Source organism: Haemaphysalis longicornis, unplaced genomic scaffold, assembly GCF_048455015.1.
Source record: "Haemaphysalis longicornis isolate Haplotype H1 unplaced genomic scaffold, Haemaphysalis longicornis Haplotype H1 scaffold_8, whole genome shotgun sequence".
NCBI lineage: Eukaryota > Metazoa > Arthropoda > Arachnida > Ixodida > Ixodidae > Haemaphysalis > Haemaphysalis longicornis.
Window position 1 is genome coordinate 93898825 of NW_027526445.1, and position 15841 is coordinate 93914665.

The window sequence follows — 15841 nt, forward strand, 5'->3', positions numbered from 1 at the left end:
AGCAGTGCACTGAGATCCCAAGAAGACTACGTACTATTTGCAGCGACAGACAAGAGGATGTTGACCCCGCTGCCTCCTTTTGCCTGCCCTTGCAATGCATTAAGTAGTCCTTTTGCACACCATATGTTAAGCTACCAACCTTATCTTAAACTACCATTCATGGTGATGGCAATGCAGCAAAATAAGCCAGGTAATTTAAATAAGGTTGTAATAACATAGGCACGACAAAGCTGGCATGTCACCTGCTGACAAACCAGCAACATGCAACACCACAAAAATGTTTAAAAAATATTCACGCGTCGATCACTTCTTTGGTAAGCAGCTGGCTCATGCTTCTGAAGCTATATCAACTATCCAAGTTTTACGAGTGCACTGTGCATGCTCTAGGTTGCTCCACCAGTCTCAGGTGTGCGCAGCGGACGATCGAAAAAGTTACAAGTCAAATGCGACGATCTCACCCGCGGCGGTGGCTCAGTGGCTAAGGCGTTGCGCTGCTGAGCACGAGGTCGTGGGTTCGATTTTCGGCCACGGCGGCCGCTTTTCTGATGGAGGCAAAAAGCAAAAACGCCCGTGTGTACGAGATTTGGGCGCACGTTAAGCATTCCCAGGTGGTCAAAATTAATCCGTAGTCCTCCGCTACGGCACGCCTCATCGCCTGCTTTGCGTCGACGCGTTAAATTCTACAATCAATCAATCAATCAAATTCTAGTTGACTGTATTATCCATAACATTACACTTTTGAAGAGATATTAAAGGTTGCAAGTGCAACCTGGAGTCACTTGGTAACTTGGACTGTTCCAGCTCTAATGTCTATGTCATGATCGTAAAATGCCGTAATTGTAGCCAGGTGTTTCAGTGAATTGTGCAACAAGAGCTCTCAAGCTTTTGAGTACCACTACCGGTTAGTATTTCACACAGAATGGAGTCGCGTGATGTTAAAATATTTGCACATGTAAGTTGCGATTCAAACATGAAAACAAGACCATCCGGCAGCTGCGTACCGGCCAGAACACGCGTTCCTGGAAACTGCTTTTAAACAAGCTTCCTGAGTATTTTTTAAAGGTGAAAGCCAAATTCTGGAACGGCAATGGCTCCTTTAGAGGCATTCGATACGATAAGGTATTAGATTAAGCCGGGCAGTGGTGACAAGTGGCCTGTTAAGTTCGGGCCCCGCGCTCATTAATTAAAACTGCCCGGCAATTGGATATATATTTCTCTGGGGTAGCTTGTTTGCCTGTATCGTGTTTGTTTTCATGCCGGCCGAGCCAACCTAGCTGACTTGAGTGTGAGGGGCGTAACGCAGAGGCTTCTTTGTTGTTCGCCGCGCTATTGTGTTCACCCCACGAGCGAGACTGGAGGCGATGCATACAAACGCGTCAGTCACCCCATAATAGCTGAAAGCGATGTCAGCTTTCGAAGGAGGATATCTTTGCGTTCCTTTGGGAAACCAGCGGTGGGGGACCGGTGACATTTTTACGACCGTGATTACCGCCACGAGAATGTCCGAACCAGACAGGAGCTGAAAGTCAGTAAAGGGGTCAACAGTATGAGGAGGTCACTAGACGTTCTGTATAAGACAGTTGCACTGCTCAAAGCTACTGGGCAAAGTTCCCGTTGGTCACACGTCTGAACCTCGGGACTCGGCGGCTGGGACGCGTCAATGGGTAGGCGACGAGGCTTTGTTAGGCGCTCCACATGTTAACAAAGGAAAGGACTTTTGGCGGCGCGGGTGGCGCGGGGCACAATCATAGGCGGCATGGTATGGACAATAAGACAAGCCGCCCGTCAACTGATGGCCGGTGAAAGGTTTGCTTTTAGTTGGGTGGTTTTCATGTGTGTTATATTTGTGTTTTGTGGAATACCTCCGCATTTCTGTATGAGTGTGAGAGATGTGGGTCACGTGACTATCTTGAACCCACTAGCTTTTTATAACGAAACCGAAACCTCGAGAGCTGCGCGATATCGGATATAATGAAAAAATAAAAATATTCATTTTGAGTAGATCAGTATATATAGAGTCAAAGTAAAAGTGTGTACTGGTGTGTATGTGTCTTTAGATTTGCTCATAACTTTCAACTAAATTCTGTCGTCAACCGAGTGGAACACTGGCTCATGATTTTTAAGTGCACAGCACTTTATGGGCTCGCCTTGTCGTCGTAGCTCGCTAACTGTCAATGTCAAGCGACTGCCGGAAATAAGGTGGCGCAGCGAAATAACGGACCCAACTAGAGCCTGGTGTACCGTCGTCAGGGGGTCACGCTGAGGCTTCGAAAGCCACGTGGTTTAAACGGACACTGACGTGAATTTGTCAAGCTCCCGGTTTTACTTGCACTGCGTAGACTGGCTCAAATTAAAACACTTTTCGGCGTTTATCCGGTTGATAAGTCGGTAATTAGTTTATAAAGCGGGAAAGGAGAAAAACTACCATGCGTGGTCTGTGGCGGCCGCACCAACTAAAGGCTGTGACGACAGGAGGAGATGCACCTTGATTGGACGATGTACAAAGTTAGCATTCAAACAAGTTTTGGTTTCGGTTCTGTAAAACAACATGCTTGACATCCGATGGCATCCTTGGATGGGCATTCTCGATATTTCAGTAATCGTTGTACCGCACTTCTGCCATGTTGTCGGCTGTAAAATGCCTAAGTCAAAGGGCGGCTGTGGTCTCGTAGGTGTCGCGAACCCCCCCCCCCCCCCCCTCCTACCCGGGGACACAATGTTGCCAACCTGTTTTCTATCAGTTCTGCTAAAAGTAGCGGTCGGTTTTTCAGTGTTGCCAGCAGCGCCTCTGTTATCTCTCTCTCTCTCTCTCTCTTTTTTTTTTTTTTTTATAGTGGCTGGCACCTGCAACCGTGCAGCGCTGCCGCACCCGGCGGGCGTAGAGCTCGCCTGCAAACGTTCCGCCCTGCTGTGCTGATGTGCGCGCCGTAGTCGCGTGCAGCACTCGTGAAGCTCGAAAACAAATTCTTGCGTCGTGAAATTGTCGTGCTCCTGCTGCTCTCGCTCGGGCGTAGTGGCTCGCCCGCGCGCGCCCCGTCTTGCTTCGTGATCTTTCTCGTGCACTGATACTACAAAAAGTCCTTCATAAGCTGGCATCGTTCATTACATTTCGCGAGGCAAAATACAGTAATCCCTCGTTATAACGAAATCGCTTTACTCGAAATGTCGCTTTATTCGAAATTTATTCTGGTCCCAACCCAAACGTAACACATTTAAATTTATTCTGGTCCCAACCCAAACGTACGCATTTTAGGCCGCATTACTCGAAGTGCACGAAGAGCTACACCCGCTTAGAGCGAAGTGGCGAGCGGCGGCGACCCAACGGCGAGTCATGCTTCCAACATGGGTCTTTGCCCGGCGATTTTCTCGGGCCGGTCATGCTCGATTGGCGCCATACGACTTTAGACAAATGGTCCGAATGCGTGGTAGAAACACCGACACCGGCGCTGAAAAACTCTTGTTTTGGTCAAATTGGAGCAGGGGTAGCTCACGCCCGGCAAGAACTTGAAACAGCCAAAGCTAGCTTACATTTTGCACCCAGAATAAAGTTTTGCTTCACTGAATACATTGTCCTTTGATTCCTTGCAGTTGTGGTGCAAGTAAAGCTCAACTGCTTTAGTTTTTTTTTTCGAGTGGTCGCTTATATCGAGATACCGCTTATAACAAAATTTTTCGCCGTCCTGCTGACTTCGTTATAACGAGGGATTACTATTCGCGGTTTTTGGGTCGAAGTTTGAGAGGATACAGGGGTGGCAGGGTGTGCGCAGTGCGTTCTCCGTTAATGCATCACGTCGTTGGCCCTGAAAAGGGCCTTTAGGAAGGAAAAAAATGGAGCCGGAAGGCAAACATTGCGGAAGGTCGGGAAGAGGTAGGGCGATCCTAGCTGTGGCAGGTGTTTAGGCCGGGTACTTGCGGACGGTGGCCTCGAGCAGTCGAAGGAAGGTGTCCTTGCAACGGCTTCTCCCGTTCATAGACAGCCACCAGAGCCACAGGAGGTGACACTCCAAGAGGTCGGAGGTCACCTTGTTACCGTTTCTCACGAGACACCGCCTCGCTTCTGCCAGAAGCTCTCGATGTTCTGGGTGTGGGTGCCGGTGTTGGGGTCAACGAAGTTGTTCGTGTGATTTACCGTTTTCCAGACGTAGTTCATGCTGCTGCCGGCGGCGTCCACGAGGTTGGGGATGCAGTTGTATGCTGCCCACTCGTCACTGTGAATGGTAGTACCCGGAGCGATGTTCTGCGTAATTTTCTCGCCGAGCGTGACGGCGTCCCGCCGTCCACCTTGAAAAGGCGCACCTCCTTCGTCTCCACGCAGACCATTCCGAAGACCCAGGGGCCCTTGTCCACAGTGCTCCTGGTGACGCCGTCCCCAGTCAGCAGGCTGTTCCCCTTGCGTTTTCCCCGCATGATGCCCTCGTCCACCTGAACGACCTGGTTGGGACCTCCCAAGGGGGGCCGCGCGCGCAGTTCCTCTTGCACAACCTCTCGTAGGAGGTTCCGCCAGTCGGTGAGCACCTGCTTGCTGAGCGCAAACTCTCCGCGCATCAGCTCTTTGGTCAAGGCGACAGGCATGTCCTTGCACAAGCTGAATGCGAGCCACATTATCTCCTTGCGCGTCATCCGCACGTTCGGACGACCAAGTCTGTCCGTGAAGGCAAAGAAGCTGCCCTGGCCTGGGAGGCCACGCAGCACGTTGCTCCCGTTGAGCTGGGACAGCTGTTTGCGGCATCCGCTGCACCGGAATTGCGGGCGGTGTCCTTTAGCTGACTTGCGTTGATAGGTCACTACTTGGCCGACGCAGTCCGGAAAGGAAGGGTTGAACTTGAGGTCCTTGCAGATGCCCCAATACTCGTTGTTGGACCGGCGACCTGGCGCGCTTTCCAGACGAGGGGGGCGAACAGCGTTCGGCGTCGCTGACAAGCCCAGCTGACGCAGGAATTCCTCCTCCTTCTTCGGATCATCGAAGATGCGGATGAGTTCCGCCACGTTGGGATCGTAGCGTGGTGATGCCATTGCAGGGCTCAGTCGGATCGGAGAATGATAATGCAGCCGGTGTCGGCGCTTCGACGCACCAACTGGCGCGGGCCGTGGGACGAGCAGCGCACAAATGAAACGCACGTGTCGCGCGGCGCCTTGAAACGTCGCGCATTCCGAGGAAGTCCGCGCCTGCTCGCACCAGATGTCTTAACCGCCACCACATGGGACTGCCACCGACGAAGACGACTAGCTTTTCCTTCTTCCCCGGCCGTCAGCGGCAGGAGGAAGGGAAGATGGGACAAGAGAGACGCGGTCCGGGCGCAGGAGAGCTCGGCCCGTCGTCTTTGGTCTCCGCGCCGTACTGTTTTTAGTCGCCCGCCGGGCTGTAAATAAATGTACATTTTGATCGGAGGCTGAGTTTGTCGGTTGGAGATACCCGGGGTGAGATCCTCAGCGCTACTGCGACTTGGAGGAGAAGCCCCGGGGAAAAGAACATCGATGAAGATAACTAAGGGACTTACAAACCGTCCTTTAGCAGTGCAAGTAAAACTGAGCGTCGCTACGAGAAATACCTAAGCGAGAAATACTACGAGAAATCCTACGAGAAATACTTCAGCCAAATATTACACGTCCACATGAAGCGGCGAGTGCGCAAATCGCTGTGAAAAAAGCGGGAAAACTAACCGCGCTCTTCAGTTCTCCTAATTATGCACGCCTGGCATGGTGTAAACGATGTCATTGAGGCAATGCCTGTCTGATCAGCTGTCACTGGTCAACTTCGCGGCTAATTTCTCCCATTTCCTGTGACGATCCGCCGTCATCGGCGCTGTGTGCGAACCTCTTCTATGCAGCCACAGTTTTGCCGTTTATTTTGTGTTTTGAGCGCGCAAACAGACCACTCGACAACAAACGTTTATTGCTTTAAAAACGCCCCACCAGCCCGAGCTCACGCTTGCGAGCAGGCACCCCGGCCTGCTTTTTTGCGGCACCAGACCGGAAATAGACCCCTTTATGCGCGATTTCTCATCGCGCGTACCTTCGGTGACAGCAACCGATTTTCATAATTCCTGCGGGAGGAGATTGCTGGAACAATAGACTTTACCCCAAAATACATTCCTAGATGGGAAGTGCTGCAGGGCCCCTTTACATAGTTTTTGCAACCTCGCTGTTTCGTTTTTTTTTGTTTGTTTTTGATGCGCATTTTTTTGTTTTTGACGCGCATTTTTGACTCCCGTTGAGCTAACGGGAGCGACGTGCTGCGTGGCCTCTCTGCCAGCTTATGAAGGACTTGTGTAGTCTCAGTGCACGAAAAAGACACGCCAGATTTTGTTTTCGACCTTCACGGGTGCGGCACGCGACTACGGCGCGCACATCGCGACAGCAAGACGCCCCGCGCGCCGGCGAGCGAGGGCACCAGTCATAGGTCGGCGTACTCACTCGTGAGTACACTCATTTGTACTCATTTGTACTCAAACTCACGAGTGAGTACGATGATGAGTGATCACACACCCAGAAAAAAACAGTGAGTACGATGACGAGTGAGTACAGGGGTAAGTCCACTACTCATGAGTACAGTACTCATGTGTACACTACTCATGAGTATGAGTACAGTATTCATGAGTATGAGTACTCATGAGTTTGAGTACTAACGAATATGAGTACTCATGAGTACACAGTACTCATGAGTACACAGCACTCGTGAGTACACAGCACTCATGAGTACAATACTCATGAATACTGTTTTTGCGAGTGCTGCACTCTTGAGTATATGCACTCCTGAGTACAGTAGGGCAAACAAGAAAACGGACGACAAAAGCTGCCACCCGAAGACACACTGAAAAACGCAGTTTACGGCCACGGCTGCACCGACAACCCCCGAGCTCCCCTGAGCCCGACCCGGCCTGAGAACAAGAGGAGACGCCAGACGCAACGCGAGTGCTTACGTTCCGTTTCGCTTTCTCACATGTACTTGCCTTCGCGCAGTAAGTCGCTCAACGACAGTGCACCGCGTCAGACGTTTTCTTCCTCTGTCCTGATTTATATGTAACCTGTGTTTTTCTAATCAATTAAACAATTTATTTTTTCTACTTAGTCTTTCATTCGAGCTACGACCTAGCGAACAGGGCAGATAGGTTGATTATTCGTGAGTAATACAAATTGAGTGCTCATGAGTACACATTGAGTACTCATGAGTGCAGAATGAGTAGTACTCATGAGTTAAAAATGAGTAGTACTCATGAGTAGTACTCATTGGGTACTCATGAGTACAGATTGAGTACGAATACTCGTGAGGACAAATGAGTTTGAGTACAAGTGAGTACGATTACAAATGAGTATTTGATGAGTGAGTACGAGTGATTTTGTAAACAGACGAAGTTTTTGAGTCGGAGTTTGATTGAGTACAGCGTGAATGAAAAAAATTGTGATTGAGTTTGAGTGAGTTCTTTCTGTTTTGCGACCTATGGCACCAGTACGGCCCAGGAGTGCGGCACGCGCGCGCGCCGGGAACGCAATTTCCTCACGCGACGGCGATGCACCGAGCTGCAAGCCACTTTGCGGGGAGGAGGAGGAGGAGGAGGAGGAAACATTAAGCTTAGCAATAAAAAACAAAAAAAGACCCGATAGGTTTGGCGGAATGAGCAAAAAGCAAGTTGGCAACATTGAGCATCAAGTTTGCAACATTGTGTTCCCGGGTAGGGGGGCGTTTTCGCGACACCTACGAGACCACAGCCCAAAGGGCTACTGAAGCACTTTTAAAACCGGGCAAAACTCTACTTTTTACATTTATTACATTGGTCAGTTTGTGCCTTGGGTCATTTTTAGCTTGGGGACAGCGGTATTCGTCGTTAAAGTTGACCCTACGCCCCGCCCCGCCCACTGCTTCCTGCCGCATCGCCGGAAGTATAGTGCCTGGAATATATTCTAGGCACTATACCGGAAGAGCGAGAAACTGAGACGGAGCGACCGGAAGTAGCGTCATATTCGGAAGACAGCCAGCGACGTGCGCCGCCGCTTCGCTGTGTCCCAGTTTTCTGGGCGAAGTTCCGAATTAAGCAGGCGTGTAATCTGCACTTTATTAATCATCATTGCCTTAAGTTGCTTCCGCGTCGATTTTTTTAACCGTAATGCTACTGTGTGATTCCCTAAAGCGACTCCTAGATACCAGAAATTTCCTACCCGAGCGCCCGTGGCTACTACATTGCCTTCACGAGTAGTCGCGGGGCCGGCCGTGTCGTCGGGTGCTGTGTGACAAGCATATCGGGACAGCAGGCGTGGAACCCTGATTGGTCCGTTAAAATGACGTCACACACACATTAACCGGATGTGACGTTTGATTTTTTTTTTTTCGCTGGGCAGTCATTTGGCAGCGTGAGGCCAGTGAGGCGTGAGTTCAGAGGACGGTTCTCTTGTTCTGTGGTTCATCCTTTGTGCAACGCCAGGCAGCCAGGTTCGAGTGATGTCATTACGCGGAGTTTTAGTTGGCGACAGCCAACTCAAATTCATGTGCAGGTTGCGGCTGCGCTTGTTGCCGTTTGTGGAGGCATGTACATTTAGCTTCGGTGGCCACAACGCACCCCGGCTGTCCGAAGCCGTGTCGCGCTTGCGTTGCCAGCCGGCAGATATTGCCGTTCTCTATGTTAGGGGGACGATCTAGACTGGACCGGCGCAGATCTGCAGCGGATATGTGACAGCATCAAGGTGTGTACAGAGGAAACACTCGCGCTATTTTGTTTGTGTGTGAAGGCGGGATGGACATCAAATGTCGCCCTGTTTGTGTTGTAGGCCCTGGTGACCCAGCTGCAGCGCGAGGTGGCCCCTGCCGTGTACGTCTTCACGGTGTTGCCTCGTTGCTTCCAGTCGGCAAGCGCGAGCTCCACTCGTCGCTTGCTGAACAGAAAGCTAACGGCCACCCTGAAGCGTATGCGGGACGTCTACATACTGAACGCCGAGGTAACACTGGACGAGCTCGCATAGGCCTACGTGTATGGTTTTGTACTCTAGTGGCTACGTATAACTATATTTCTAACGTGGCCTTAAAAAATTAGAAATTGTACACAAATTTAGCCAGTTTTGCGTGGAAGTATGTATATAGAAGGTACCATTCTGTTGTAAAAAAACATGTTGACCGACCACGTGTTTCGTCTGCGATGTCGCTGTGTTCTCGAAATGCTTGTTATCAAACTTGCCGTACCCCCTAGCGTCTGCACTGAAGTACGTTTATAGAGTCGGAAATAGGAGCTAAAGTCCCACTTTGTATGAAACTTTGGAGAAGTCCGCCTTACAAAATTAGTGATGGCAGAGTGCCACTAAATGTTTGCTACATGGTTTAATAGCCCGGCTACATTAGGGTCCGAATGTCATTTGAACCAAATGGGGTGCTTCGAATGTCATTCAGCATCCGCCGTGCTACACTACAATTTCGATGGTATTTGAAAGATTTCACAATTGCTCGCCGTGCTGTAGTGGCACTGTTGTCGCCCCGTTCCGTTTTCGTACAATAATACAACGATCAAATTTAGGAGCAGTCTAAGGCAGTAAAATGATGTCAAATTAGAAGAGGCACCAGTTTTTACTCTAATGTGGCGGCTGTCTTGAGTAGTTTTTTTTTTGCGACTGACCCACTGGTTTTGAGAGTATTAAATATGTTTGTTTCATATTTTAAGTAAATCAGCAGTGCACAAAGTTCCACAAGCAAATATTTTGTTTGTTTTACGTACGGAAGTATTATATCTTTCATTGCCGATCGAAGACGCTGCGTGCGAGTGCTAGAAATGGCATTTGAAATCTCAAATGTCTCTTTTGGTGCTTATTTGGCTCGAATGTCATTTGAGCCGAATGGCATTTCAAAACCTAGTGTAGCAGGGGCATAAAAAGAACTTATTTATGGCAGAGAGTCGCACTAAATGTTTGCATATATGGTAAAAAAAGAACTTGTAGTGGGCCGATGCCTTCTTCACATTTCTTCGAGAAATATCTGTACTGTGAAGTGTGCTTGCATTTGCCCTGACAGTCTGCTTGCTTTGTTGTTGAATTTGTGCGCAGCACCGTTTCCTGAACGCGACCAAACAGCCGAAGCGGTCCCTGTTTGCCGCGGATGGATACCACGTGTCCAGGGATCGTGGCATCGACGAGATTTCCGCGATCCTTGTGAAGGCACTGGCCAGGCGGTACGGGCGGGGCATTCTCTCGCCAGAACGAGCTGCACCTGGTGCCAAGTATACCTTCTCCCGCTGTGTCCGCTGTGGAGCCAAGGGCCACGAGAGGAACGACTGCCTGCAGTACTGCTCGCCGTCCTCAGGTGCAACGAGGCACCACCGAAGACCATCGGCTTGTTGAAACGGCCCTTTTCAGGGCCACATATTTTCCTGCCATGCGGGATTCGTTGCAGCCAACCCTTGTCACCCCGTAACCTGGTCTCTCTAGTGGTATGGTCAGCATAAAACCCTACTTGGTGAATAGGTGGTGGAGAAAACTACTTGCACATTCATTGCAGTACAGGCAGCTAACCGTGTGCATAAACATGCAGCCATGATTTGTGCTCGCCCTAGGCCGAGAGTTGCACTTTCTTTTTATATGCTCTTAATTTCGAAATTCTCGACTTGCATGTACACCTTCTCCCAAACACGAATCAGAAATGGTTTGTTCCAACCAGTTGATGAAGCGTCAGCACCACCCGCCGCGGTGGCTCAGTGGCTAAGGCGTTGCGCTGCTGAGCACAAGATCGCGAGTTCGATTCCCGACCGCGGCTGCCGCTTTTCTGATGGAGGTGAAAAGCAAAAATGCCCGTGTGTGCGAGATTTCGGCGCACGTTAAAGATCCCCAGTTGGTCACAATTAATCCGGAGCCCTCCATTACGGCGCGCCTCATTTCCTACATTGCGTCTGCGCGTTAAACCCTACAATCAATGAAGCCTCAGCGTGTCCTCTGCTTTAGGGAAATTTGCTGCTAATAGCCATGCCGCATTGTTTATTTCGGCAACCGCTGATTTGCACAGAAGACACCACACTTGCTTCCATTTACTCAATGCTGCATGGCTGTGTCTGCTCAACACATCATTTCTGCTTGCATGCAGATACTATATATACTGTTAACCATCAGCTAACCTGAACCAAAGTAATTATGGCTAGCAATTTTGCAAGGTGTCCTCTAAAATCAGGATACAAGAATAACAGTGCAGATGTTTGTACGAGACATGCACACTTCATTGCACGACATCCTCATTATTAGCTTTAAAATAGCTCTCTACTTGCTGCTGTTCTGCATCAGAGCTTTAGGGCAGTTTACATTGGCATGTTGTAAGCTTTACAGTGCATCTCGGAAAGCTCACGCATTCTGCAATTAAATGCAGTTGCAGTTGACCCCCGTCATAATTCTAGGCTTTGCTGCTGCTTTGGCACAAATACTTCGTTGGCCAATTTTACTTGTGTGTGCTTGCTGCATGAATATTGTCTGTACAGTACTCTTGCCGCTGCAGAGAAAGGAATGGATTCAGATGACAGAGCATGCATTTGAAGTCTGTGGGAGGGGCCTTTGTGGTGCAGTGGACAGTAGGAGGCTGATTATGCACAAAGATTAGTCATAGTGACTCAAAATGACCATGGCAACCAACATGCACCAAGCCATTTTGCTAAGAGACTTTATTCTGTTACCTGTTCATGTGCGCTGCATTCTACCATTTAGGATACCGCAAAGTTAGGGGGCTACTATATAAGCTCCTTTTGCTTGAAAACAAGCGCCTTGATCTCTGATGTCTTGAGGTTTGTTGCCTTTTGCTGGGTTTCATGATGGTTCTCGAAACACTTACAAACCACTGCATTGCACACACCCTTGATAAGCATCAGTTTCTTTCTGAATAAACAAAATTAACCATAAGGCTATCACGTTAGGACGACCTGATTGTTTGGTTGATCATTAGCGAATAAAAAAATTTTGTAACACACTGAAAGTGCTTATCTATCAACACACCATTAGGAATAACTGTTGAGCCATTGCTTTGACAAGGGGAGTTATCTGAAGGCGATTCCTCTTGTTGAAATGTTGGCTCCATCAAGGTTCCCATTGTGGTGCTCAAAAATTGACACAGCTGTGAAAGACCCAGAAAACCCTCGCATTTCCATCATGCAAACCAGCATGAAAGCCATTTTTCTTGGAATGCTGCAGGTGCACAACGAACCACCACGTGGAAATTAAGTTGCAGAAGTTCATAATCAAGCGGTACTGTTGCCAGTCTTTCAAATGAGGTGTGCTCGTGGCAGCCTCCACCATGCACTCAATAGTTCCCATTTCTCACCCTGGCCTATATAGACCCTGGTAGCAAAGAGATGTCTCTGAAGCAAACTTTCCAGACAAATAAATCATGTTTATTTGGATTCGTATAAATACAGTGTAGGCCCCATTGCCAAGGTAGTGTGGCAACACTCCTATTAGAGCATATCTCAAGCAATAAGGGAAACACCAACTGCAGCCCAGGCGACGCGTTTCTCAACATGCCTTCAGCGCCCTCAGTGTTGCATTCACAGCTCAAAATGAAAGTTCTTGGAGCACCAGTGACTTGTCCAGTAACAGGCGCAGCAGGCAATGGAGATGGAGCATCTTCACGACAACAGGAACTTGCTGAATACAGAAAAATGAAACACATACAGCATGAGTGACCATACTGACAGGTAATAAACGAGTTTGTTCTCAGCTCGCAAAAAAAGCTAGCACATGTTTGGGGAGGAGGCGGGGGTATACGTGCACATCCAACTGCAGGCAAAAGTGGCGACATTCCAAGGCACTGAAATTTTTGTAGTGCCTGTGAATGTGGTGTACTCCTAGCAAGCGAAAAAAAATATGTACAGAGGCTGTAAGCGAGCCTTCTCAACGGTAGTGAAACCCAAACGTCAATCTGAGCAGGCCACGAGTTCTTTTGTAGCATGCTTCGGCAGCATGACAAGCTAAGGAGGGTTTCAGCATGCAGTAACCGAGGACAGCCAGGCTGTAATTGCGGGGAATAAATAGGCAAAATACGATGGTGCCGTTGTGTCAAGATTACGGTGCACATTAAATAGCCCCAGGTTGTCTAAATTAGTCCGTAGCCCTCCACTATGCTGTGCTTCATGGCCCAGGTGTTGCTTCTTTTTTTTTTAAAGATTAGACAGCGTAAGCAAAAGCAGGCATTTTCTGTTGTACAGGAGTATCTGTGCCCACAGTTGGCCTCTTCTAGCACTGCTAGTTCAGCCGTAATCAGCCGCGATCCAAAAAGAACCCATGGCAGCATGCTACCGAAGCGTGAGTGGACGGGGCTGCAGCACCAGGTGGGCCATTGTGGGCCGTGGCCCAGGGTGGAAGTCCTCTGGAGCTTAACGGGCTCAGGCAGGGTTGGGTATGCACCATCCCGGGGAAACGGGCACTGGATGAGGGGTGTAAGAAAACATACAGGCAGTCCGGAGCAACATTTTCAGCTCTGAAACAGGCTAAGTTGACGGCATGCGCACACATAAGCATGATATAGAACACCGATTTATGTGGCAGAACACAGGGCGCTAGCTTTCATTGTCCCGTCACCTGTTGGTCCGCGGGTGCAAGCACCGCTCCTACCAAGCAGAGGCATGGGCTTGAGTTGCAACATGCTTGGGCCAACCTAGATGAACCACCCAGTCCAGTTTTCAGTCCAAAGATTACCAGCGTGGGAGGACATGCAATTTGAATGCAACTGTAGTGCATACCATAATTACAACAACACATTTATTCTTAATGATACTGCCATCTTTTACCAAACAGGAATGTGCAGGCTGAGTTTTTTAAATGAAGCATATGTTGTGCTGGTTGAAATCTGCTAATACTAGCCAGCCTCCTTGGTAGGAGCCTCCCTATCCGCCACCTGGGAGACGCGCTCTCTGAAGCAGGCAGGCTCTGCTAAGAGAAAAGTGTTCTGGCACACTGCCAGATGCAGCATAACACTGCAGCCTCACCATGGGAAGACCCGAAGACGTAATAAACAGCATCAAGTAAGATTACTTTCATAGGCTGTACAAAGCATAAAGCGCCGAGCGCACTGCATTTGCTGTATTCAATACGCGACGGTACACTTCGTCTGCTCAGGAAGCTCGCTGGCGACGGTAAAGCCTGTGCCGGTAAGTTACCGTTCACGTTAACTCGCGCATGCGCAGTCGACTGCCGCAAACACGGTAACGCCATGCTAAAACTCTCTATTATGTCGCGTTGCCTTGATTCCAAGATTTTTTTTAGCGCCGCCAAGACGGCGGACCGAAACACAAAGACACACCGTGCGCTGTGAGTCTTCCGTTTCGGTCCGCTGTCTTTGCGGTGCTTTTAATCCCTTGCAGTGATGTACAGTGGGGTCCACTGTTAAAGGGAAACGGCGAGCGCGTGGCCACTGCGCTCCGCGAAGCGCCGGCGCCGAGAAATGGCGAGAATCGGAGACAGCCGGCACATGCGCACTGACCGCACGAGGCCGCAAAAGCCGCTCTGTCGTCTGCTAAGGCGCTCCGCTGCGTCGCTCAAGCTGAGGGATTTCGCACTCGAAGGGATTTCGCACTCCATTGTGTATTCTTCTACGGCGAAGCGCCGTAGCAGACGACACAGCGGCTTCTCCCGCCTCATGCGGCCAGTGCGCATGTGCCGGCTGTCTCCGATTCTCGCCACTTCTCGGCGCCAGCGCTTCGCGGAGCGCAGTGGCCACGCGCTCGCCGTTTCCCTTTAACAGTGGACCCCACTGTACCAACTCGCCAGAACCCCGACTCCGCGTCACAATACTGTTGTAATATGGTGAATGCGCGCAACTGCCACTTGCGAACGTTACCATGCTAATACGTTAGGCCTAGAAATTTGGAACAGTCGCAACATGAAGCAAGCGGAGGTTAATTTTACACAGTGACGAATATACGTCACCTCACATTTACATTTCATTTGATTCAGTTTAGCTAACAGCAGGAAAGATACCGCCCTGCATTACTTGCAACGTCGCTGAGCGTGGACTTGATACTTGATAGGCCTACGTTGAAGCCTAACCAAATTTTCTAACACAGTCACAAATAAAACAATGAAGTCATCGTTTCTATCTAACACAAATGTCCATTCAATTAAATACGAATACCTCTTCGCTCATATTTACATTTTCTTACTTCTAAACGCTGCTCACAGCTATTCAAGGTCACGTGCGATAAGAGTCCTTAAATTACTGGGCACAATACTAGATGAAGCGGATTAACGCAGGCGAAATAAAAGCAAACTATTCCTAGTTTTCTTACCTTCAGCGCTTCCGAAGACCAGTTGCACAATCTCAGCGTCGAAATCGTGCATCGCTCTGTGGTGGACGAGGTTATCAAAAGTTGCAACGCGATGACCGCATTTGTCACACTTCATGTGGCTTTTTGAGCTTGTCCCCTCTTTGTGGTGCACATTTCTCTCGTGTTTAAGCATGCCTTTTCGGTGCGAAAACACCTTGTCGGAGTCAGAGCAGCGCCGACGATCCTCATCGGTGGGAGCAGCACTCGACGAACCCGCCATGCCGAAGAAAAATAAACATGCCGCAAACGTCGGAGGTCAAAACAGCGCGTCTTTCTCCCAGTGAAAAAAAAAAAAAAAAAAGACGTCACATCCGCTTGTAAACCAACGAATCAGCGTGTTCAGAATCGACCAATCAGGGTTCCGCGCCTGCTGTCCCGATATGCTTGTGCTCTATGCTTCAAGGAGGCTATGGTGCTTCATACGCGAAGCGACGGGCTCAAACAAGTACGGAGGTACCCCAAGTTTCTGATCCATTATTATAAGGTAATTAGAAAATTTGTGGGACCACAGCGCTCTGGGCTTCCCGAACTTCTTGCTCGTTTTCCCGATCAACGTTGTTGGCTGTGACGAC

The 15841-nt window shown here is 49.5% G+C and overlaps 1 protein-coding gene across 1 annotated transcript; it reads left to right on the top strand.

Moving 5' to 3' along the window:
• The first annotated feature begins 8604 nt into the window (after positions 1–8604).
• On the top strand, positions 8605–12268 carry LOC144148656 (uncharacterized). Its single transcript, XM_077680170.1, has 2 exons — positions 8605–8928; positions 10021–12268. The coding sequence occupies exons 1-2, from the start codon at positions 8899–8901 to the stop codon at positions 10312–10314; spliced, it is 324 nt and encodes a 107-aa protein (XP_077536296.1). The 5' UTR covers positions 8605–8898; the 3' UTR covers positions 10315–12268.
• Positions 12269–15841: the final 3573 nt, after the last annotated feature.